The sequence below is a fragment of the Zalophus californianus genome, chromosome 5, assembly GCF_009762305.2.
Source record: "Zalophus californianus isolate mZalCal1 chromosome 5, mZalCal1.pri.v2, whole genome shotgun sequence".
Taxonomy (NCBI): domain Eukaryota; kingdom Metazoa; phylum Chordata; class Mammalia; order Carnivora; family Otariidae; genus Zalophus; species Zalophus californianus.
In genome coordinates, this window is record NC_045599.1 from 78,083,969 (window position 1) to 78,108,806 (window position 24,838).

The 24,838-nt window shown below is 37.1% G+C and overlaps 1 protein-coding gene and 1 pseudogene across 1 annotated transcript in view; one reads left to right on the forward strand and one right to left on the reverse strand.

The window, feature by feature from the left end:
• Positions 1-12,254: 12,254 nt before the first annotated feature.
• LOC113929530 lies at positions 12,255-12,886 on the forward strand (annotated as a pseudogene).
• A 5,906-nt stretch (positions 12,887-18,792) lies between these two features.
• Positions 18,793-24,838, reverse strand: part of ST8SIA4 (ST8 alpha-N-acetyl-neuraminide alpha-2,8-sialyltransferase 4) — a 96,967-nt gene continuing 90,921 nt past the window's right edge. The window contains exon 5 of the mRNA XM_027606934.2: positions 18,793-23,223. Coding sequence (XP_027462735.1) covers positions 22,941-23,223 — 283 coding nt within the window. The 3' untranslated portion in view covers positions 18,793-22,940. The remainder of the gene's footprint in view (positions 23,224-24,838) is intronic.

Consider the following 24,838-nt stretch of genomic DNA (forward strand, 5'->3'; position numbering starts at 1 on the left):
ATTTTTGGGGTGTTGAGTTTTTATAAGTTCTTTATATATGTTGGATACTAACCCTTTATCCAATATGTCATTTGCAAATGTCCTCTCCCATTCTGCAGGTTGCCCTTTAGTTTTATTGATTGTTCCCTTCACTGAACAGAAGCTTTTTATTTTGGTGAAGTCCCAATCGTTTATTTTTGCCTTAGGAGACATATCTAGAAAGAAGTTGCTACAGCCAATGTCAAAAAGGTTACTGGCCGTGTTCATGTATAAGATTATTATACTTTCGGGTCTCACATTTAGGTCTGTAATCCATTTTAAATTTATTTGTGTGAATGTTTTAAGAAAGTGGTCTAGTTCCATCTTTTCCATGTTGCTGTCCAATTTTCCCAACACCATTTGTTGAAGAGACTGTCTTTTTCCCATTGGATATTCTTTTCTGCTTTGTCAAAGATTAGTTGACCATATAGTTGTGGGTCCATTTCTGGGCTCTCTATTCTGTTCCATTGATCTATGTGTCTGTTTTTGTGCCAGTACCATACTGTCTCGATCCCTACAGCTTTGTAATATATCTTGAAGTCTGGAATTGTGATGTCTCCAGCTTTGCTTTCCTTTTTCAAGGTTGCTTTGGCTATTCGAGGTCTTTTATGGTTTCCGTACAGATTTTAGGAGTGTTTGTTCTAGCTCTGTGAAAAATGCTGGTGGTATTTTGATACGGATTGCATTAAATGAGTAGATTGCTTTGGGTAGTATAGATAATTTCACCAATACTTGTTCTTCTAATGCGTGAGCATAAAATGTCTTTCCATTTCTTTGTGTCGTCCTCAATTTCTTTTTTCAGTATTTTATAGTTCAGAGTACAGCTCTTTCACCTCTGTGGTTAGGTTTATTCATAGGTATCTTATTATTTCTGGTACAATTATAAATGGAATTGATTCCTTAATTTCTCTTTCTGCTGCTTCATTATTGGCATAGAGAAATGTAACAGATTTCTGTACATTGACTTAGTATCCTGTAACTTTACTGAATTCATTTATCAGTTCTAGCAGTTTTTTGGTGGAGTCTTTAGGGTTTTCTATATAGAGCTATCATGTCATCTGCAAATAGTGAAAATTTGAATTCTTCCTTGCTGATTTGGATGTTTTGTATTTCCTTATGGTGTTTGATTGCTATGGCTAGGACTTCCAGTACTATGTTGAATAGCAGTGGTGAAAGCTGACATTGCTGTCTTCTTCCTGACCACAGAGGAAAAGCTCTGTTTTTCCCCATTGAAGATGATATTAGCTGTGGGTTTTCCAAATATGGCCTTTATTATATTGAGGTGTGTTCCCTCCAAACCTACTTTGCTGACAGTTTTTTTTCATAAGTGGATGTTGTACTTTTAGAAATGATTTTTCTGCATCTACTGAAATGATCATATAGTTTTTTTCTTTTATTAATGTGGTGTATCATGTTGATTGATTTGCAAATATTGAACAACACTTGTAACCCAGGAACAAATCTCACTTGATTGTGGTGAATGATTCTTTTAATGTATTGCTGGATTCAGTTTGCTAGTATTTTATTGAGAATTTTTACATCCATGTTCATTAGGGATATTGGCCTATAGTTCTGTTTTTTACTGGAGTCATCCGGTTTTGGTATCAGGGTAATGCTGGCCTCATAGAATGAATATGACATTTTCCTTCCTTTTCAATTTCTTGGAATAATTTGGGAAGAATAGGTCTTAACTCTTCTTTAAATGTTTGGTAGAATTTGCCTGTGAAGCCATCCCACCCTGGACTATTTTGGGAGACTTTTGATTACTGATTCAATTTCTTTGTTGGTTATCAGTCTGTTCAAATTTTCTATTTTTCCTTGTTTCAGTTTTGGTAGTTTATATGTTTGTAAGAATATATCCATTTCTTCCAGATTATCCAATTTGTTGGCATATAGTTTTTCATAATATTCTTTTATCTCTGTGGCCCATTGGTTATCCCATCAGAATCACACTCTTCCCCTGTGGTTATATCCTTTCTGACCTGACTCAACGCAGCAGAAAGATCTCCTTCCAAAACTCATCTATCCCTAGAGCACCACTGAACAGTGTGCTCAGAGACACTCTGCCTCCAGAAGGCCGGTTCTCCTTACGGAATCACCTACTCAGGATCTCTCAGCTTCTCAGGGACACTGAAGTATAGCTGTGAAATGGTAGGTGACGTTCTGTTGCTTATTGTGTTTCCACACAATGCTGCTCTTGATCACGTTGTCACTTCACATGAAGAAACTCAGATGGAGAATAAGTTGACTTTTGCTGTCTTCTCAGAAGTGAACAAAGCCACTCTCTGGGAGAGTCTGATCTTGAATTTTCTAACTTGACTGAGCAATATTTCACCTGGCTGCAAAGCTATCACATGCTACACACTTCCAATTGCCTTCAGACTTGCTAAATGCATTTATAGGCTGAGAACGAGCAGTAGGAAAAAATGTGGTAGATGAAATAGTCTTTTTTCACACTGCTCCTTTTATTATTGTGTTATAAAAACCCAAGCTCAAAATAGATTGAGGTAGATTTATCTTTTAATGAAAATCGCCGGGAGGTTGGAAGTCAAATATTCTTATCTTTTTCTCTTGTCTCCAGAGCAGGACTCGTTTGCGGGGCTGACCTTGCAGTACAGTCCTAGAGGGAGCTACAATGGTCTTGTGGACTGACTTCCTTCAGAAGGGACTTTTTAAAAGAGACAATGGAGCTAGCATGCCTCCTTTTAGGCTCCATGGTCCGGGGTTGTGCATGTCAGCTTTTCCGGAGAGCAAAGGGCGGAAAAGTTCAGGAGCCATTGTGTCCAGCAGAAAGGAATAAGTTCTTAGGACATTGTTAGGGAGAGGTCTCCAGAGACCTTCTGCGGCAGTTGGAGGCTCCCCTGCGCACCTGAACTGCAGGTCTGAGGCTGGGGGGTCCATTCCACTGGGTACATTTCACACATTCCTGCTGCGGGGGCGCCTGGAGTGGAGCAGCTGCGAGGGAGTTGCCCAGATGCCTCCCCACACGGCAATGCCGGGTCCCGCCGCCCGGGCAGTCTCCTGACTGCGGAGCCGGGCTCTCAGCAACCCGCGTAGCCTGAGAATGATTTTACCAACGTTTTTGTTTTTTTTTTTCTTTTTGGGTCTTAGTTTTTCATCTTCCGTAAACCAGTGGGGAAATTATGTTGTGCTTCTTTTTGTTTTCACTTCCTTCTTGCATGAATTTCAAAGTTCATCACAGAGAAGAGGTTGCGTGTTGGTGTTGGGAGAAATGAAAGCAGAGGCAATAAGAAAAAGTAGGCAAACGAATGGCATTTAGAGGAAGAGTGGTATCAGTCAGCATTTCAACAAATATCTGTTAAAAAAAAATCACTCTGGGGAAATACGGTAATGAGAATTTAATGTCAAAATGATTGTAATTTTATGCCTAAATACGCTCAACATGACAAAGAATTCTCTTAATCTTAATTAGGAATAGGTGGGGGCATTTTAATTTTTTTTTCCTTAAACTGCATAGCTCCTGGAACTAATTGCCTTCCAAGAGCAATAGATAATAGAAAAACACGATTGTATCCTATGTTCTGGAGAACATAAATAGCATCCCCCTGATTTCTCAGCTCCCTGAACTGGAGCAGCATCTCAATCTAGCTGGTAGTAATTAAAATTCCATATATCTATCTATCTAAATGGAAGGTTTTACATTTTATGTAATTACTGTACAATCACCTTACTATGAATGAATTCCATGTGCAAATGGCAAAGCAAGCTTCAAGAACTGATTTGGTTAAGCACCCCTAAATCTATTACTCCCGAATAAAACTCTCAATGAAATTGCATGCTGCTTAACATTTTAAGGAGTTTTGTAAATTGGTGAAACAAATATATCTTCTATATAGATATGCTTGTCTGAGGTCTATCTAGAGTAATAAAATCTACTCCTACCCTACTCTTGCCTTCCTTTTAAATGAGTCACAGAACTACCTGGCATCCAGCCAAGGATGGCTAAACAAGTTTGATTAAATTTATTTTTATTTTTCACTTTTTAAAAATATTTATTTATTTATTTATTTATTTATTTATTTGAGAAAGAGGAAGAGAGAGCACACACAGGCGTAGGGGTAGAGGGAGAGAGAATCTCCAGGAGAGTCCCTGCTGAGGGCAGAGCCCCACACGGGGCTTGATCACAGGACCCTGAGATCATGACCTGAGCTGAAACCAAGAGTCAGATGCTCAACTGACTGAGGCACCCAGGCGCCCTGTTTAAATTTAAACTCTTCTCCACTTACCTGAAATTGGCAGAGCCTCCCTCAAAACCTACTGGAACCTCCCTGAAACTAACCATTGTGTTAAGAAAGAAAGTTTCTGGGGGGAAAAGACAAAGTTTTCATTTCTCCCTCTTACTTTACTTTTCCCTGAGATATACTCCAACCTAAGTTCACGTGGGCCATGAAAATTATGTTCATAACTGGATCTGATATTAGTTGAAAACATATGAAGATCTTTTGCTAGTGAAACTTAAAATCCAGAATAACAAAGTTAAAATTAGAAAGGAAACATAACCAAAACCATCAGTGTGGGCACAGGTTTTTATACATCTCTAAGTTGGTGTGAAATGCCCGCTGTTCCTCAATCTGAGAAGCATACCTATGTTCTTCCCTGTAGTAGAAGGCCTATTTATTTATTTTTATTCTTTTTAAAATTTTTTTAAAGATTTTATTTATTTAAGAGAGAGTGAGATAGAGAGAGAATGCATGAGTGGGAGGACCAGCAGAGGGAGAGGGAGTAGCAGACTCCCTGCTGATCCCTGGGGCTCCACCCCAGGACCCCAAGATCATGACCTGAGCCAAAGACAGACACTTAACTAACTGAGCAACGCAGGTGCCCCTAGAAGGCCTATTTTAAAAAGTTAGAAGACTCTTAGGTCTTAGATACACTTAGAAGTACATATCTGATATTATGAATGAAGAAAAATAGGTACTGCTAAGGTAAGCAAACTTTATTTTGTCTTATTTGCATAGGGAAGTTTTGTAACTGAGAAAGTCTCTACTCTTTGTTGTTTTGTTTGATAGAGTGTCCTATAATGAGCCAAATTTACTAGTGTACCATGAGGTTGTTGAAAATGTTTGAATTGAGAGGAGGCACTTTACAAGCCTGTATTAAAAGAGTGAACAAGTGAATGAATGATAATTTGGATTAATTTATCATTATGGTATGAGAAATTTAGGTAAGTGTGAAGGGTGAGTTCAACAGTTTAAAATTTGCAGCTTTAGATGCTTTTTAAAAATTAATATCCAATGTTACACTGAATTCTTATATATAAAGTTAGGAATTTTAGTCACAAATAATGGGTTTGTTGAGTTAGACATAGGATATTTTCCCACTTTAATCTCTTGTTCAGCAATCAAAATTATGGACCTGAATATCATGGTAAGTCTAAATCTTCAAAGATTTTAAAAATGTTTCTTCCCCTCCAAAACCATTTTTTTGAATACCTGCTATGTGCCAGACCATTTCAAACACTGAGAATAGAGAAGTGAATAATAGAAGCAAGACTTTCTGCCTTCCCAAAGCTAATATTCTACTAAAGGGAAGTAGACAGTTAGTAAAAAGTAAGTAACATGATAGGTATCAGAGAGTGATGACTGTTGGGGATAAAAAATAAAGCAGGAAAGGGAGATAGGTATACATTGAATACAATGTAGTTAAGAAAAGGCCCACTGAGAATGTGACTTTTGGGAGGAGAACAGACGAAGAGGGAGTGAGCCATGGAGGTATCCAGGGGTAGAGGAAACACTAGGGAGAGGGTTCAGTAGCACAAAGGCTCTGAGGCAGAAACACAAATATGTCAGAAAAATAGCAAGGAAGCCACTGTGGCCGGAGTGGTGTGAAGGAGGACAACAGTAGCATGTGAGGGCTTCAGTGTTGCAGATCATATAGGGGCCGCTGTTAGGACCTGCTTTTTGTCTGAATGAGACGGGAAGGGGTGGGAATTTCCACTACGTGGGTACATAAATTTTATTTTAGCATCAAAATTCATGTGAATGTTAATCCTTTGGAGCAGGAGTTTCAACAGGGCTAATCCCCATGACTTCCACTTTCTCCCTGAGTCAGAAATGAGGATTTTATTGTTTTTTGTCACATTACTGCCCCTACTGTCAAAATTTAGGAGTATGAACATTTGATACAGGGCACTGGGATTAAAGCGGCATAGATCGGGGCTAAACTGGACTTAGAAGGCCAAGATATATTCCTCATACTGATGATCATCCTGAAAAATCCCAAGACAGGCTCCTCAGTGAGGTGTCCTAATTGCAGGGGCAGAGAAGATCAGAGAGTGGGAGTCACTGCCCCTGAGTTCAGACTCTCTTCTCAGAGCCAGAGTTAGGGCTCAACACCTGGGGTCTGAGTGTTCAGGGAGGCCTGGAGCCCAACGGAAGGGAGCCCTTGCTTGGCAAGGACAGTTCAGAACAGGAAGATCAGCACTTCCTGCCCACTGAGGCCTGGAGGTCTGGATTTGAGAACAAGGCATTGCCAGGAGCACCTGTGTCCTGGCACACCTCCAAGGTCAATGTGGACACATGATTTTGTGCCTCAAAAGGAGTCCACAACACCTTCCCTTCAGATGAAAAGATAGACCTTCTGTGTCATTTGCAGGTGGTTTCTAAGTTGTTGTTGTTGCTGTTGTTTTTTACTCATAATTGCAAATAAAGGGGTTTAGATTTAAATACATGGTGAAGCATCTTCTCTCCTTTCAGATGCAAAGACAGGTGTTTGTGGCCTGAGGGTTTTGGCCAATGCTAGATTACTCAGTAGGAAGACAGCCTGCCTGATGGTGACACAGTTTTTTTTTTTTTTTTAGAATTTGATAATTGATTTTAAAAAATGTATAAATCCATCTTAGAGACTTACTTTACTTCTTACAATTATTTTACTACATAGTAGTGTTTCTATTTTTGATTATATATGGAAGGACATTTTACATTTTTATGGTTAAGTTCTCTAAAGAATGTACTCCTTGGCTGGCTAGAGCTAACTTATGTTTTTTTCTCAAGCTGGAAATATGTTCTTTGTGGACAACCTGGTGATATTAATACATTATGCTCTCACCAAAATAGTTTGAGATCCTGCTGATGAAAATTTGGGATTGTAGAAATTTTGGAATAAGAACAAGGTGATGCAGCATGAAGGAAATAGTTAAGCAACTTCTCTTTTTTTTTTTTTTTTTAAGCAACTTCTCTTGAGAATACAAATGAGTCAGAAAGTATCTGGTCAACACCAATTGATGGCTAATAATTAACGCATTTGCACATCACTAGTACACTTATCATTTATTAAATGTCAAACACTACATTGAGAAGATAACTTCAGACTCCAAGAATTTTCGTCATTAAGTACCATCTTTTTGTAGAATCAAATACCTCCTCACTTGTAAGACTCTTCATTATTTTAGGTGAAATTAAAACCAAACAAAACAAATCTTCCAATTAATCTATAATCTATAACATGACAAATTCTAAGCAGGACTCTGACTTTAGACTTGTTAGAATTTAAAATATGTGCGCCTTGGAATCAACTAAATATAGTGGTTAAATAATTCATCCAACTAAAGGTATCACAAACCTACTAGGTATTGGGTACTAGGAGAGGCGCTCTAGTCCTAACAGAACTGATGCAATACAATCTCTGTCCCCAAGCTGTCAACAGTTTTGCAAAGTAGAGAGAATATTAAATAAGTAATAATAATAAAGTTTGGACACTGCTTTGAAATGGGAACTATGCATTGATGTTTGAGCTGGGACCCAAATGATCAGCTGATATGTAGTGGGTGTCTGAAAGGGTGTTCTAGCTAAACGGGGTTGGCCAACGGGGTTGGAAATAGGAAAAGGATGGTGCTTAAAAAATTTTAGTATAGCTAGAACATATGGTCTGGTGCATAAAATTTAAGTCAAGAAATACATTTCAAGAAACAAAAAGATACAAGTTCCTGAAGGATTGGTAAGCCAAGAGTAGTAGAAAACTGCACTGAGATCTATAATAGCTACCATTTAATACAGTCAGGGTCCTAGTCACCCTGAGTGCATCTTCTCTTTGAAATACCCTGGAGTTTCCTCTGGAGTGAAATGGAATTAAATGTTTGCTGTAAGGAAAGTGTTTACCTGGAGGATCAACCTGTAATTAACAGAACTTTGTGAGTTGAGACAAACAGGTGTGCACATAGAGTACATCTTGACACATGCAGAGAAGCTTCAGCTTTGCATCTGGAAGCCTGGAGGCAGGATGTTGTCTGAAAATCATTCTTTCATCTGAATATTCCAACAGACAGAATTTTAAAATTTACATTCACACAACAGAATACTAAATAGTAGTGAAAATGAATCAGAGTGCTATATGCATCAACATCAGTACAGGCCATACAAAGAGAAAAATCCAGTGGTAAGATGATACATAAAGTATGATTCTACTTTAATTAAATTTAAGCCATGCATAATATACTGTATATTATTTAATGTTATAAACACGTGGTAAAATTATCATAGAAAATCAAGGGTTCTGTATTCTATTTTGTCATGAACATATGTTAATATATATGTTAAGATTTGTATAATTTATTTGTTATAAGAAAATAGTTTTTTTACAATATTTCTAATATCAAGTACCTTCAGTGTATAGTATATCATAAATCCTCACCATAAAATTATTTCCTATCAAGTATTACATTTTAGCATATCTAAGTGTCAAACTCCTTGAAGATATTATTACTCTCTGCAGTTAAGAGATAATTTGAAAATTAGAGATTTCAGAGCAAAAAAGTGAGAGAGTCAGGGTTAAGCCAGGCCTTTTTGTCTGTAGCCCTGAGCTCCTTCCTCTGTAGACATAACCTGATTTTTGACTGTGAAAATTCCCCCACAAACTATTAAAGTAGGATGGTCTTGAACCATGCAGTCCAAGTCAATAGTCATTAGCTTTATGTTGCTATTGAACACTTTAAAAGCTACAAATTCAATATTTGGGGAGGTGTCAATCTATATGTCCCTGATTTTTTTTTCCCAAACATGGCCCTGATTTTAATAAAACAAGCTTCCTTGGTTGAGGATTTTACCTTCTTTGGAGCTGAGTTTATTCAGATGATTAAGTTTTGGACCTAGTCCTCAACTTTTTCTTTGTTCCCTCCTCAATGGAACAATATATCTGTGTGAACTCCCAGGGAGTCCCGTTCTCTATCTTTTCAATTGCTGTTAATTAGCAATAGCTATTTATTATATTTTTCTAGAGCATCAGTTATGGTGCTTCCCAATAGTTACTCAATCCTATTGACCTAAAATTGCTATTTCCCCTCTACCTGTTATATGACACCAGTACACTATCTGAATTCCCTGAATGATCCAGGATAGGGCTTAAGTCAGTCTAGGATACACACATAAGTTATACAAATAGGTGGTGCAAAATTCCATATCAATTACTTCTATTGGACCATTGTTCATCCCTCAGCTCACATCTGTGGCCTCTAAGGAGGTTCCCTAGGACCAAGTGACAGAGGGAAAATTCATGTCTAAGTCTCAGATAAGTCAGCTTCAGTAGATTCTGAAAATGGACATCTGACAGTACTTCTGCTCCATCCAAGTGTGGTCCTACAGGACAGTGGTAAGCGGAAACCCTCCCAGTGAGTAGAGTTGGGAGTAGTATGCTTGGTCATTTATTCTGAATCAAAGTGACACATGATTTGACTAGTTGAATAGGGACCTAGAGAGGCAAAGATTGGAACATAGGAAAAAAAGGAAGTCTGGAGTATTACATTCAGATGGATTTGGGATAAAATTTGTAGATTATTGTTTGTCTCATATTAATGGCTGACAGAGACAAAAAGCCTTTATTACTAGGTGGACAAGATGGGCCATCCTGCTGATGAGCATCAGTTCATTTCTCAGCCAGTGTAGTGTTTATCCAATTGGCCCATGAACAAGTTGTCCGTGGTTGCTGAGATGGAACTATGCATGGGCCCAACAGTGTGGGTTCCTTCTCACTAAGATAGATTAGCTACTGCCACTGCTAAATGTATAACCTATCAATGGCAGCAATCAGTGTGGGCCCTCAATATGGTTCTAACTCAAGTTGAACAATTTGGAGATGTTGAAATGATGAAAGGTGAAATTTTTGGACCCTTTCAAATTAGACCTTTTCAACCCTAGAGGAGACAGCAATTTATAATTACCAGAATCAACATAATTCTCGATATGGATTTGCTTTCCTACATTCAGTACTTTGCCAACCTTATATCACCTTGGGTCTTAAAAAATCCCTAATTCATTAGAATGGGATCATCAGTTTCCTTAGACTAACAAGACAATTTTATGGCAAAGTAGGTGAGGCAGTGCATGAATTACCATTACTATGGAATCTACTTGTTTCACTCTACACCCTATCACCACAAAGTGTTAACCTAATGTGATAATAGAATAACCCTTAACTCCTCAGTAAAATGACAACTCAGGGCCAGGACACCACGCAGTTTTGGTATGCTATCTTTTAAGTTGTGTAATATCCATTAAACTAATGGCCAATATATGGTGCCATGTCCCCAATATCTAGAATGCCAATCCTGTAATCAAGTAATAAAAGTACCATTGGCTCTTTTCTCATTACTTCTGTCAATTCATTTTAGAAATTTTTGTTTCTGGTATTCACAATTCAAATTCCATTAGATTTTAAGTCTTGATTTCTAATGTGGGAATGTTTTGTTTTGTTTTGTTTTGTTTTCCAGTGGACACAATAAAGATCCCACTAAACGTGAAGGTGACAATGAGCAAATAGGCAAAGAAAGGAGTTATCATACTGGCAGGAGTAATTGACACTGATCATGACAAAGAGATAGAGTTGGTGTTATATGATGGGGAAAGAGGGAACTGTATCTGGGACCCAGAAGATTCACTGGATATCTCTTGTTGCTTCAGTGCCCAGACATAAATTTGAATGGAAAATTACAGCAATCCAGGTCCACCACGGAGAAGTCTACTAAGTGCTCAGATTCCTTGAAGATTTGGATCACCTCTTAGACAAGAAACCCACACTAGCTGAAGTGAGGGAACTCTGAGAGAGGAGATGATGAATATCATTTATGACTTGGAATGATTTACAGATGCTAGGACTATTGTTGCCAAACTAATCCTCTTCTGTAAAGCTTACAGCTATCTGACAATTTAGAGAGTTGGTTATGGATTGGAATTAATGGAGGGCACCAGCTTATGCAAGTGGTATGATAAAAGGACTATATTAAATACCTTGTGCACTACTTCATTTCTTCACTGCCTCATGACTCATTCTAGTCATTGATTTAGCAAACAATATTGTGCAGACTGTGCCTGATATCAAGGATGCATTGCTTTTTGCATACTACTTGAGTATTTTTCTGGCACATGCTTTGGGTCATCTCTGGGAGCTAACAGAATTCACATGTGCAATCCACAAGTTCAAGGAGTTTATCACTCATGGAGAAACTCTCAGTGGAGGGTCGGGTCTGATGGGTAATTGCTTCTTCTTTACATTGCTTGGATCTGGAGATCCTTATGATAAATTTCCTCAGATAGTCCAGGTGGGACTGAGCACTCAGTCTCCACAGAAACAGTCAATTTAAAAACATATCTTTAAATACAAAGTAGAATTAACTAGGGGGCTAATGAACAACAGAGGGTTATTTCTCACAGTTCGTGAAGGTGAGATGTCCAAGAATAAAGCACCAGCTGATTTGGTGTCTGCTGAGGACCTGCTTCTTGGTTCAAAGACAGCCATCTTTGCCATCTTTGCCATGTCTTCATATGGTGCCGAAGGTCAGGGAGCATTCTGGGGCTCTTCCATAAGGACACTCATCCCATTCATGATGGCTCCACCCTCATGACCTAATCTTTCCAAATTCCACACCTCCAAATACCATTACACTGAGGATTAGGTTTCAACGTATGAATTTTGGAGGGACACAGACAGTTTATGGCACCCTGGTTCCTCACTTCTACTCCCTGGGAGCATTTGCCCAATACATTGTTTGCACTAAAACCCCTTTGAGCTGTGTTTTAAAAGGAACCTATACTATAAATATGACATGCATATGCATATTTTTTCTATGAATATATTCCTTAAATTTATTATTCCTGTGTATCTGTACATCTGCCAGTTTACAAAGCATCAGAGTAGGTAAGATCTCTAGAGGTGTAGAGATAGAAGAAGACTGAAGAACCCCTGCCACCACCACCGCCGCCGCTGCCAGCCCTGTGAGCACTGCAACCATGGCGCCTTACAGTGTTGTCTCCTTGCCTGTTGGAGGGTGAAGTGAGGCATGAGCATGCTGCTGGCTGACCAGAGCCAGAGCTGGAAGGAAGAGGTGGTGACCAAGGAGACCTGGCTGCAGGGCTCACTCAAGCCCTCCTGTCTACCCGGGAAGCTTCCCGAGTTCCAGGATGGAGACCTGACCCTGTACCAGTCCACTGCCATCCTGCAATACCTGGACCAGTCCCTTGGGCTCTATGGGAAGGACCAGCGTGAGGGCACCCTGGTGGACATGCTGAATGACCCCGTGGAGGATCTCTGCTGCAAATACCTCATCCTTACTTATCCAACCACAAAGCAGGCAAGGAGGGGTATATGAAGGCACAACCAGGGAACCTAAAGCTTTTTGAGATCCTGCTGTCCCAGAACCAGGGAGGGGCAGGTCTTTATCATAGGCAATTAGATCTCCTTCTCGGACTACACCTTGTTGAACTTGCTGCTGATTCACCAGGTCCTGGCCCCCGGCTGCTTGGACTCCTTACCCCTGCTCTCTGCCTATGTGACATGCCTTGGCCCCAGGCCCAAGCTCAAGTCCTTCCTGGTCTTCCCCTAGCGTATGAAGCTTCCCATCAATTGCAACAGGAAGCAGTGAGAGAGTATTGCCATTCTCTGCAGGAGGTGGGGCCTGCATGCCTTCCTTTTTCCAGGACCAATAAAATTTCCAAGCACATAAATAAAGAAGAAGGAGAAGAAGAAGACTGAAGAAAAATCCTCAGAAACACGTTTTAGATAAGGACATGAAGCAGAAGCCAACAGAGGAAAGTGAGGGTGTGGTCATTGAATGAGAAGTAATATTAGAAAGCTCACATTCTATATCTTGGTAAGTTTGGGCAGGTAGATTTTCAAATTCTGGGACCATCACAAAATCAAACTTTAAAGTCATGATATTTTGGAAACACGTATCAAAGTGAGAGAAATAAGTCATTGTTCAAAGTCATTGCTTGGAGGCAAGTATAAGACTTTTTTTTTTTTTTTGGGTGTATTCCATCAAGCAGGAAACAAAGTAAATATTAACACAGAGATATTTCGAAGTGGAGGGTCTTATACAATGGGTAATTTCAATAGGTCAGCAGTTAGTTGGCCTTGGTAGGTGTTTGGTTTAGGGTGGACTTCAGTTATGTTTAAACTTGTAATTCAACAATGGTACTGTACTGGTCAGGAGTGGGGGTGGAGATTATCTAATTTCCATAAGCAGGAATCGAGTATTTCAGTTCTTTAGGATAATGGTTTTTCAAACCCTACTGTTCAGATTACTAAAAAAAATATATATATGTGTATTTATATATATGTGTGTGTATATATATATATATATATATATAATGAGAAGGGCAGCTGGTTTCTGTTCTTTAGTTCTTTGTTAGTGGACTATTTCTTGTCTTGATTTTACTGCTGGACTATAAAACATGCTCAAAGTAGCCTGTGTCTTTGCCTCGCCCCTTTATGCTCCCTGAACTCTCAGGGCACTCTAGAAATAGAATACTTGTTACCAATGGATATGATTACTTATTTTCTTGTATGTCTCTTCCAAGTAAAGCTCATGTTTAGTAGAATGCCTTGTAAGTAGTATTACTTTATAAAAGTACTTTATAAAGTATTTTTGATTTTACATACCGTCAGAATTTGCAAATACATACATATTAAATGAGTTTATAAACTCACTTAAGAAAAACATACCATCAGTGTCTACAAAATTAAATAAAATTACCCCATTAATGAATACGTAGTATATTGATAAAAAGCAGGGCTAAGAACTATGAATATAGACAATTATTATAACAACCCACAAGATTACAACAATGACCATACAAAAACTGATAATCCTTATTTTTCTTTTACTAAGTCTATGTTTTACCTTTGAAGAGCTCAGCAAATAAGGACATCAAGTAAAATAAAGCCTATATTTTTTAAAAATTTGACTTATTAGCAGAGCCTTCAGAAACATTTCTCTATATATGTACATGGTAAATACCAAACAGTTGAGCTTGCATCTACAGTTATTGTTCTATATCTGAAAAACAAAAGATCTGTTTAAACACACTGACCTTACGCCCAGTCATGGAGCTCAACTCACATAGAATCCACAGCAGAACGACTCCAGTGTAGCGATCTTTCCTGGAAAACATCTGCTACTAGCTGAGTGTGTTTACATTTTGGCAGCCCTGGCAGATGTGCTCATAGATAGCCCATCTGTGTGGTGTTGGGAGGCTAGAGGTAAGGGAGCTGGTCTGGACAGATAGCAGGGAGAGAGCTTATTGTAATACACTGAGTTGTTCTAGAAAATGCAAATTAGCACCTCATAGCATTTTTTTTTTCTTCCTGTGCTACTAATGCCTTATAGCGAACTAGTTTGTTTGCATTGCCCAGAATAAGCAATAAAGTTATGTTTGGGACTGCTCTTAAACATGTAGCCATGGTCTGATTAGTACTTTAGAAAAGAAAGAATAATTAGTATAAAATTAATATTGAAAGTTTAGAGAATAAATAAATATATCGCTTTAAAATATTTTTCATTTTTGAAAATATTATTAAGACAATATTTTAGTCTATGGGGAAAAAAACACCGAATAAATGAAATATCACCCTTTCTACCTGAAGCTCTTACATGTCCTCTTCTCTGCATTGCTTGTTATAGTCTGAAGTATTAATAATTCAAAGTGTGTTGTGTGGAACATAATTTCACACTTACTAGAAGTTACATACAAAATTAATTATGTCTTTTTAAATAGCAATTTCTTTCTTTATTGTAAGATTTCTCAGATCTTTTAATATGTTGATGTATTTTCAGAATCTCCAAGGAAGAGAGATACAGAATTTTCATTCCATGAGCATATTTTTGTGGAACATATACTAGACAAATATTCTCTTGTGTTTACTTGAGAAATTCTACTTTGGTGATTGAGTCAGAAATCAGCAATCTGGAAGGAAAAAAGTTTAAAAAGAGAGATTTATATTGGCATTCAATTATTTCACATAATTTGTTTTATTGAGATTCCAGAAATTAAGCAACCCTAAGTGACTGAGATATATCTCTTAAGAATGGATCAAACAATAATTTTATTCTTATATCCAAGATTTTTTTCTTTTCATGGGCTCATGCATGATGAAACTAGTTTGTAAGGGAGATCATTAAGCTGTTAATTTGGAGATTAGGTTATTCCCATTCTCATAAAGAAAGGAAACTAGTAAAAGATGTTTTAAAAACATATAAAATGAATGAACTTTGCCATCTGCAGAATTTCAACCTTAAGATATTTGAGTAGTTGCTAAAAGAGATGAATAAAACACCCAAATTCAATCACGTGTTTGTATAGGAATCTCATAATTAAGAGTTTTAAATCACTGTAATGTCACAGATTTTGTGATACATAAAGTCGGATTCTAACATAAGAGTAATGAAACTTGCATGAAAAAAAATGTAGGAAGAGTTTGGAGCAAGAATTGGTAGTGTTTATGCAGCAGAGTTAGGAGAAAGCCACTGACCTGGGAGGCACAGATCTTCTTGTCATTAGAGATGATTGCTCTATTTGGAGACAGGGATAACTTATTGGACGGTCCTGAAGTCTAAGTTATATACCCCTCCTATATGCTTACCTATACATTTGATCTGTGCTCATTAAATAATTTTTTGTTTCAATTGTTAATTTAAATTCTAGTTAGTTAACATATAGTGTAATACTGGTTTTAGGACTAGAATTCAGTGATTCATCACTTGCATATGACATCCAGTGCTCAACACAAGTGCTCTCTTCAATGCCCATCCCCCACCTAGCCCATCCCCCACCCACCTCTCTCCAGTAACCCTCAGTTTGATCTCTATGGTTCAGTTTCTTTTTCTTTTTCTTTTTTTTTTTTTTACTTTTATTATGTTATGTTAATCACCATATATTACATCATTAGTTTTTGATGTAGTGTTCCATGATTCATTGTTTGTGTATAACACCCAGTGCTCCATTCAATACATTCCCTCTTTAATACCCAACACCAGGCTAACCCATCCCCCCCACCCCCCTCCCCTCTAGAACCCTCAGTTTGTTTCTCAGAGTCCATAGACTCTCATGGTTCGTCTTCCCCTCCAATTGAGACAGGAGTCCATCAAAATCCTTGAGGAGAACACAGGCAGCAACCTCTTCGACCTCAGCCGCAGCAGCCTCTTCCTAGACATATCGCCAAAGGCAAGGGAAGCAAGGGCAAAAATGAACTATTGGGACTTCATCAAGATAAAAAGCTTTTGCACAGCAAAAGAAACAGTCCACAAAACCAAAAGACAACCGACAGAATGGGAGAAGATATTTGCAAACGACATAACAGATAAAGGGCTAGTATCCAAAATCTATAAAGAACTTATCAAACTCCACACCCAAAGAACAAATAATCCAATCAAGAAATGGACAAAAAACATGAACAGACATTTTTCCAAAGAAGACATCCAAATGGCCAACAGACACATGAAAGAGTGCTCAACATTGCTCGGCATCAGGGAAATCCAAATCAAAACCTCAGTGAAATACCACCTCACACCAGTCAGAATGGCTAAAATTAACAAGTCAGGAAACGACAGATGTTGGCGGGGATGTGGAGAAAGGGGAACCCTCCTATGCTGTTGGTGGGAATGCAAGCTGGTGCAGCCACTCTGGAAACAGTATGGAGGTTTCTCAAAAAGTTGAAAATAGAGCTACCCTATAACCCAGCAATTGCACTACTGGGTATTTACCCCAAAGATACAAATGTAGGGATCCGAAGGGCTATGTGCACCCTGATGTGTATAGCAGCAATGTCCACAATAGCCAAACTGTGGAAAGAGCCAAGATGTCCATTGACAGATGAATGGATAAAGAAGATGTGGTATATATACACAATGGAATATTATGCAGCCATAAAAGGAATGAAATCTTGCCATTTGCAAAGACATGGATGGAACTGGAGGGTATTATGCTGAACAAAATAAGTCAGTCAGAGAAAGACATGTATCATATGACCTCACTGATAGGAGGAATTCTTAGTCGCAGGAAACAAACTGAGGATTGCTTGAGTGGTGGGGGGGTGGGAGGGATGGGGTGGCTGGGTGATAGACATTGGGGAGGGTATGTGCTATGGTTAGTGCCGTGAATTGTGTAAGACTGTTGAATCACAGACCTGTACTTCTGAAACAAATAATACATTATATGTTATGGTTCAGTTTCTTAAGATTTGTTTCCCTCTCTTTTTTTCCCCTTCCCATAGGTTCATATGTTTTGTTTCTTAAATTACACATATGAGTGAAATCATGTGCTGTTTGTCTTTCTCTGACTTGTTTCACTTAGCATTGTGCTCACTGAATAATAATTTGTTTGCAGGGGTGCCTGGGTGGCTCAGTCGGTTAAGCGTCTGCCTTCGGCTCAGGTCATGATCCCAGGGTCCTGGGATCGAGCCCCACATCGGGCTCCCTGCTCAGCGGGGAGCCTGCTTCTCCCTCTGCCTCTGCCTGCCTGCCTGCCTGCCTACTTGTGCTCTCTCTCTCTCTCTGTCAAATAAATAAATAAAATCTTAAAAAAAAAAAAAAAATAAAAAATAATAATTTGTTTGCAAACTTAGTTTCGCAGGGAACCTCATCAGTTAAAAAGAGGCAGCATCAAAATATGACGGTTGAGAAAGTAGACACTGAAGTCAGACTAGTTGGATTCAAATCCTGGTTCTTTCACTTCTGAGCTATGTCACCCTTAGCAAGTTACATAACCAGCTCATCTGTAAAACTGAGATACTGCCATATCCATTGCATAGGTTCATGTTGAGGTGTGATTTTATCCCAAGAATCAACAGGGATTACCCATTATATATGGATCCTTGAAAATAAAAGGTAATTATGTAAATTCAAATACGGTCTATAGTCATTAAACATTGTGAATGGTTCACTCTTGGTCTCTAGCAAATACTTTAAAATTGCAGAATGCTAAAAGTGACCTCATGAAAACAGACATAGTAGTTTTTGGAGAAAATAGTGCAGAGTCTGAAAACGTAGATTTGGCAGAGAAAGCCATGGAAGAAGATTTAAATATGCAGGTTTTCAGAATCATCTCCTGGAATGTGAACCGCAAACAGTAGTAAATGGACCTAACAGCAGTTAAAATCACAAGGCAAGGGGAGCCACAAGAACGTGCAGTGTGCAAGGGGCCATGGACCTCTCCAGCCATGAAACTGGGTTGACCCTTGGACACCAGTCAGTGGGAATATAAACTGGATACAAATGTAACTGGTGTAACACTCCATTCCCTCAACCACAGAATGTACCATGCCAAAAATTGTTAAAGATTTCCTGATGTTCATGGGGCTGTGGATATTGTTCATGTTTCTGTGCATATGCTGTAAAAATAAATGGTTTGCCAAATTGCCATTGGCTGGGCAGAGGGGCAGGGAAGACAAAAGCACTAGCTAAAGCTTGTTAAAAACTGTCCTCTTATATTGACGTACAAAGTGGAACCAAGGGCTTGGATGTAAGAGATAAGAGAAAACTTGAAAAAAAAAAAGGGAGATTTAATTTATTTTACAGTTTTACAAATGATACAACAGTAACACCCAATTGCTATACATAAACAATAAGAAACAGTGTTGAACAGAATGAACTTGACAGAATAAATCTCATCTTTCAATTCCACAAATGATATAAGAAATACTCAGTAGCAATTATCCTGTGCAACAGTGCTCTCTCTGTAAACTCTTTTTTTTTTCCTGCTATATACATTTGAAACACTTGTGCTTTTGCCTACACAAAGAAACAGTATTTATTGAAAGGTGCTACTTAAATGGGAGATACAGGGCCGGGGAGCCACTGAAAACTGCAATTCAAATACATTGCCAGCTTGAAAACTTTTTTTAATTTTTATTTTTTCTTTCTTTTTTTTTCCTTTTTTTTTCTTTTTTTAAGATTTGGCCATACTAGACCCTTATTGAAACTCTAAATATGAACAATAGAATTCAGTTATAAAGTAGATCCCCCTTAAAGCAGGTTAGTAACTGAAGTCTCAAAAGAACTTCTTTATTCTAAAGTGTCCTTATCTCCAAAGTGCTTAACAATACAGCCTCTGAAGATGTTAGCATGACACAAATCTAGTGTGTGTATATTACAGACTCTGTGTGGATAACACAGACACACATATATAACATTGTATATATGCATCACACATGTCTATTTGTACTATATAGATATATCTATAGCACATGTATAATAAAATATCTATTTCTAGGTGGGATTTATTTGGATTTTCTTTCATCAAATATGAACAATAACCCTCTTTTACTCAATTTTTAAAACACTGGTATATTGATAAGGTCTAATGGGGAAACTTTCAAACTTGTAGAGGTAACAACTAACTATACATAACTCTTCCTATACCTCTTCCACAATTATAGATACTCCCAACAATAAGCACATGAAAACATCTCTTATGAACCAAATACCACATTGTGTGAATTATGACTAACTGGGTCAATTAGAAATAAATTACTTTGTTCACCTTTTTCCTGTGTAGAAGCTTAATAACTAGTTGGTATGTACACTACCCATAGCATCACTTAAATAAATTGCTTATGTAAGCATATATGTAGAAATTCCCATTATCAATTGATATACATTTCATATGATATACAATACATAAAGACATTTGAATGCCCAGCACCTTCTTTCAGACAGAAAAACTTCCACAGTAATTTCATCAGTCCTGTGGGCTGAATCACTAGATTTGCCCAGAAAATCTGTTACTGATTCATTTTTTTTTATTCCAGCAACTTAATATTAAATATAGAACAGGCTGGGTAATAATGATGAAAATGTTTCCATGGCCTATTCATGTCAACAGCACAGTAACAACCACATTCTCTAAAAGACAAGAATATTCCACAATCAGCTGCCTGAGCATTGCCAGGTACAGGGGTAAATCGTGAAAAGAAACAAAAAATTAAAGCTGTGAACATATGATACATCTCAAAAGAAAAAAATTCAGATGTTTCAAGTCTGTATTTATAATTTGATTTTATCATGATCCCTTTTGGCCCCTTATTGGTTAAACGGAATTATTCTTCTTATTCTTGCTATTAGCCTTCAGTGATCTCTTTGCCTTATCCCTGTAAGAAGGCCACAGTAGCTTTATGAAGGTGGTGGGGTGGATGGAAAGGTATAAAATAGGGAATGAAATGGTCTTGGACAGTTTGTTTTCTTTGAACACTAAATGCCTTTAATTGAATTCATTCTTGAGTACTGAAAGTTCCCTGAGATGAACAAAAGTAGTCTCAGTCGATACTGAAGCCCTTTTCATATGCTGAACATTTTCAGAACTGGGCAATTTATTTAGAGAACACAAAGTATAGGGTAACAAAGCAACATGAAGCTAAAAAGGCACTACTCAATGCATCTATGAGACAAACATTAATGCACTAAACAGTGAGTGTCTGGGTTGCTTTTGCTGTGGCCTTAAAATTGTTTAAACACATTTGATGATGCAGTAAAAATGGCAAGGTTCCTTGCTGCTGCTTTTTAAGATATAATTTGAATGAGTTCTGAGATGGATTTTACCTATCAGAATTTACTTGTAACTTCAAATTTTCTATTGAATTCAAATTAAAGGCTATTCAAACAACTTACCCACAAATAGTAAAAATTAAGTTTCTATAAATCACCTCCTTTGGATTTGTTACGTAAATCAGACTTTTCAACTTTACATTCAAAAACGTGCCTAATTCTTTTAAGATTTCCAATAGATAAGAGGTTAATGATAAAAGTGCATCATGTTCTGTCCATTTTTAGCTCTGCATCTCCTTTATGCATTTTATTTTGTTTTCTTAGAGACACATGAATTCTAAAAAATAATATTCTGAAACCCAAGGTTCTCTTATATTTTTAAAAATAATACCACATATTATTAATATATTAAGAACTGTCCTACTGTGAACATCCTTTTCTATAATATATATGTATGTATATATATACATACATATAATATATATGTATATATGTATATATTTTATGTATATATAATATGTGTATATATATATATACACATATATATATAATCTCCATGCTATTTATTCTTTTTTTTTCAGACTGTCTTCCCTAAGAAACAAAACATATATATTCCCTACACTATTTCTTCTTTCCTCAGACTGCCTTCCCTAAGAAACAAGAAGTCAGCCAAGTGCTTCAGGCCAAGAGTAGAAGTGGGAACAGACTACTTCTGCTTTCTAAACAATTTACCGTTAGGATTACCTACCATTGTAGTATAAGTTAACAGAAAACTGGCCTACTGGTCAATTCTAACCCATGTTACAACTTTTTGAATTACTTTCTCGATAATTTCATGTGCTTCTTTGAAAACACATTAAGGTGATAATGTGAATAAATTTAACCACAGAAAATATATTGGTCAATTTAATTCACTTGAAGTGCAAATACTGACACACAGTTTCATTATTAAACCTCTGAAAATTAATCATCTGTTATGAAGAAAACAATCTCTTAATCATGTTGTTTCTGCACTAAAAAAATTTAACAGTGACATAAAGAGAATGCCAATCTTTCCATTTGAAGTATAAGGGGAATATCAAAGAACTGGAAGTCTCATTTCAGCCCCATCAGTCTAACATTTATTCTAAAGGGCAAAATACTTCCATGAAATTATTATGAAATATAAAAGCTATGGAAGTCTTCCTTCAAATAAAAATAAAGTTTGAGTTTGCGAACTTTAATATCTCTAAAGACAACTTCCATATTAGTAGCATAATAATATATTAATATATTATTTTCATGAAAGGAGAATGGTTTGTTGTGTAGAAACATCAGCACAATCTTTGGTACCAAAAGTACTTGTTTTTTCTGCTAATTTTACCATCTCAGATGACACAGAACATCTTTCCTTTAGAATGGCTCAAGATTACTGAGTGGTGCAGTTTAGCTGGTACCTTCTCCACCCCTGAAAATCTGGAGGTTTAGAGTTGTGCAAAATAAAACTCTTTGACAAAGTCGTCCTGTGATTGCTCTTTAAAAATGTAAGAACTTTAAAAATGATTCCTTGAAGGTTATTTATCTCATTCATATTTATCTCAGAAAGGATTTCTAAGCACCCAATACCCAAACCAAAAGAGATTCCAGAAGACAAAAACAAAAGCAAAAACAAAAGTTCATGATCAGACTCAGAGTCCTGACTGAAGGCATTTACTTGAGTTGTTTCATCTTATGGATTTCACTGCTCAAACTCTTTCCATCTCGGTTTCTGCTGACAAGGATGGTTTAATCCCCAGGGCTGAGTTGTGTTCCTGGGTGACTTTTCTAATGTGCTTGGCATTGCCGTGGCAGCCCAACATTGATGAACATATTTGCCTCATTAACTAATGACAAGTGCATTGTTGGATCTTGTAAACACTACTGATTATACATTCAAACTGTGTTCTTAGTGGAAGTGGCACTTACTAGGACCCTTGAAGTCAAAATATGTGTTTTTTAGAGCACTTTGCAGGTATTTCATCAGCTGGTAGTGGATTTCTCATAAGTGTCCTTTATCACCTTGCTGATACTTGGTGGATGCTGAAACTCAGTCTTGTTTTGGATCCCATTTTCAAATCTTAGGAAGCATCTTCAGAAAAGAAGTGCATATTCAGTTTGTTTGTATGTTTTCAAATGTGCTTTATTGCTTTACACACTTTCCTGTTGTTAGTTTCAGAGCTCCTCTATTATGTAGCACATTCAACGTTTTGAATTCTAATGGCATTCTGTGAGGACTGGCGTTGGAAAAATACCTATATTTTAAGTCATCGTAGTAATGATATTTGACAGCTTTTCCATTCAAATCCTTAGGGAATGGCCAGAATCCATACAGGTGAATCTCATCACAGAATCTTGTGGCAAGTGTATACATGAGGAGACCTGTGCTGGGTCTTTTGATGGGAACTTTGTTTGTCAGCCAGTAACTGGAAAAGAAAAAAGCACACAGAAAAGAAGAATTTAGAGAAACATACAACATACCCTACAGCAAAGTATATACTATGTGGAATCAAAGTAAATTAAATTTGAATAGTATTGTTATGAATAACATTCAAAAGATTGTTGAAGAAATAACATATTTCTCAAGCACTTAGAAAAAATAATATATTTATTTTACTTTTCCTTATCCTTTATTTCCTTGCTTATTTTTGAGGTCATATAAATAGCCAGGGGACCTAGAAAGTGTGTAAATATTACTGTGGACTATCATATTCAAAATGAATTAGCAGCAAACATTTATAATAATATACAGAATAGAAGCTTCTCAAAAAGTGTTAAGTATGACTGTAAACTACACAGTAATTGGGCAAAGATTAGGTAATTCTCCTAGAAAAAGAGATTTTAAAACTTTGCCCATAGGTTTTTCAAAATCTCTGATATTTCAATTAAAAATCCAAACAAATACATTGCTTGCCTTATACTAACTGACTTAATTTCAATTGTCCAAATTCCACTTACAAAAGCTAATTAAAAATATTGCCTCAACCCACAGAAAAACAGCATAAAACAAATAACATATAAACATAAACAATTCACCACTTATTCAGTTTAACATTTTGTTAAATAGGTAAAATAAATTAATGCTGATAAGTATTTTATACTATTCATTTCAAAGGCAATAAAATACTCCAAAATGTTCAGATCCATCATTATTGCTAAACTTTGTTCACCTGAAAAGCATTCAAACTCACAAGTTAATCATCACCCCTGGCGAGGAAGGGGGTTTCCAATACTTCATGGCATACTCATTATCTTATATGGAAAGAGCTAAAAGAGGAAGGGCATAGATTTTCTTTAACTTTCAAAGTTGTCCAATTACAAATAGAATAAAGTTAATACATATGTATTTTTTAATTTTTGTTTTTACTCTTATCTCTTATTTGGGGAAATATATACTCTGCCCGACATTCAAATGTAAAGTGGAAGATTCTATTAGATTCTGGTCATTGCTGTATTTACATATTTGCCTTAGATTTTATACAATATTCTTTCCTTTGTCTTTTTTTTTAAAGATTTTATTTATTTATTTGAGAGAGAGAGACAGCGAGAGAAGGAACACAAGCAGGGGGAGTGGGAGACGGAGAAGCAGGCTTCCTGCCGAGCAGGGAACCTGATGCGGGGCTCGATCCCAGAATCCTGAGATCCTGACCTGAGCGAAGGCAGATGCTTAACGACTGAGCCACCCAGACATCCCTCCTTTGTCTGCTTTTTAAAATAATTTATGAAGCTTTCCAGGGGACACCAACTACACTTATATTGAGTGTTGACCAAGAAATAATGGACTTTGAAACATTCCTACCTTCAAACAGGGAAAATACACTTATCCACTATCATTCCTCTTTTTTTTCTCCCCCCTCCTTTGAACAGGGATTGACTTTTCACATTTTTTAATTTTCTAGTTGGGTGAAGGTATCATGCTGAATGTTTTGAGCATTATGAAATGCAGTGTGGCTCTTTTGTTATCAAAAGTGTTTTAAGGAAGCCTATTTTCAATAAAGAAGATTCATAAGGAATTTTCAGAGATTATTTAAGAAATTTTAT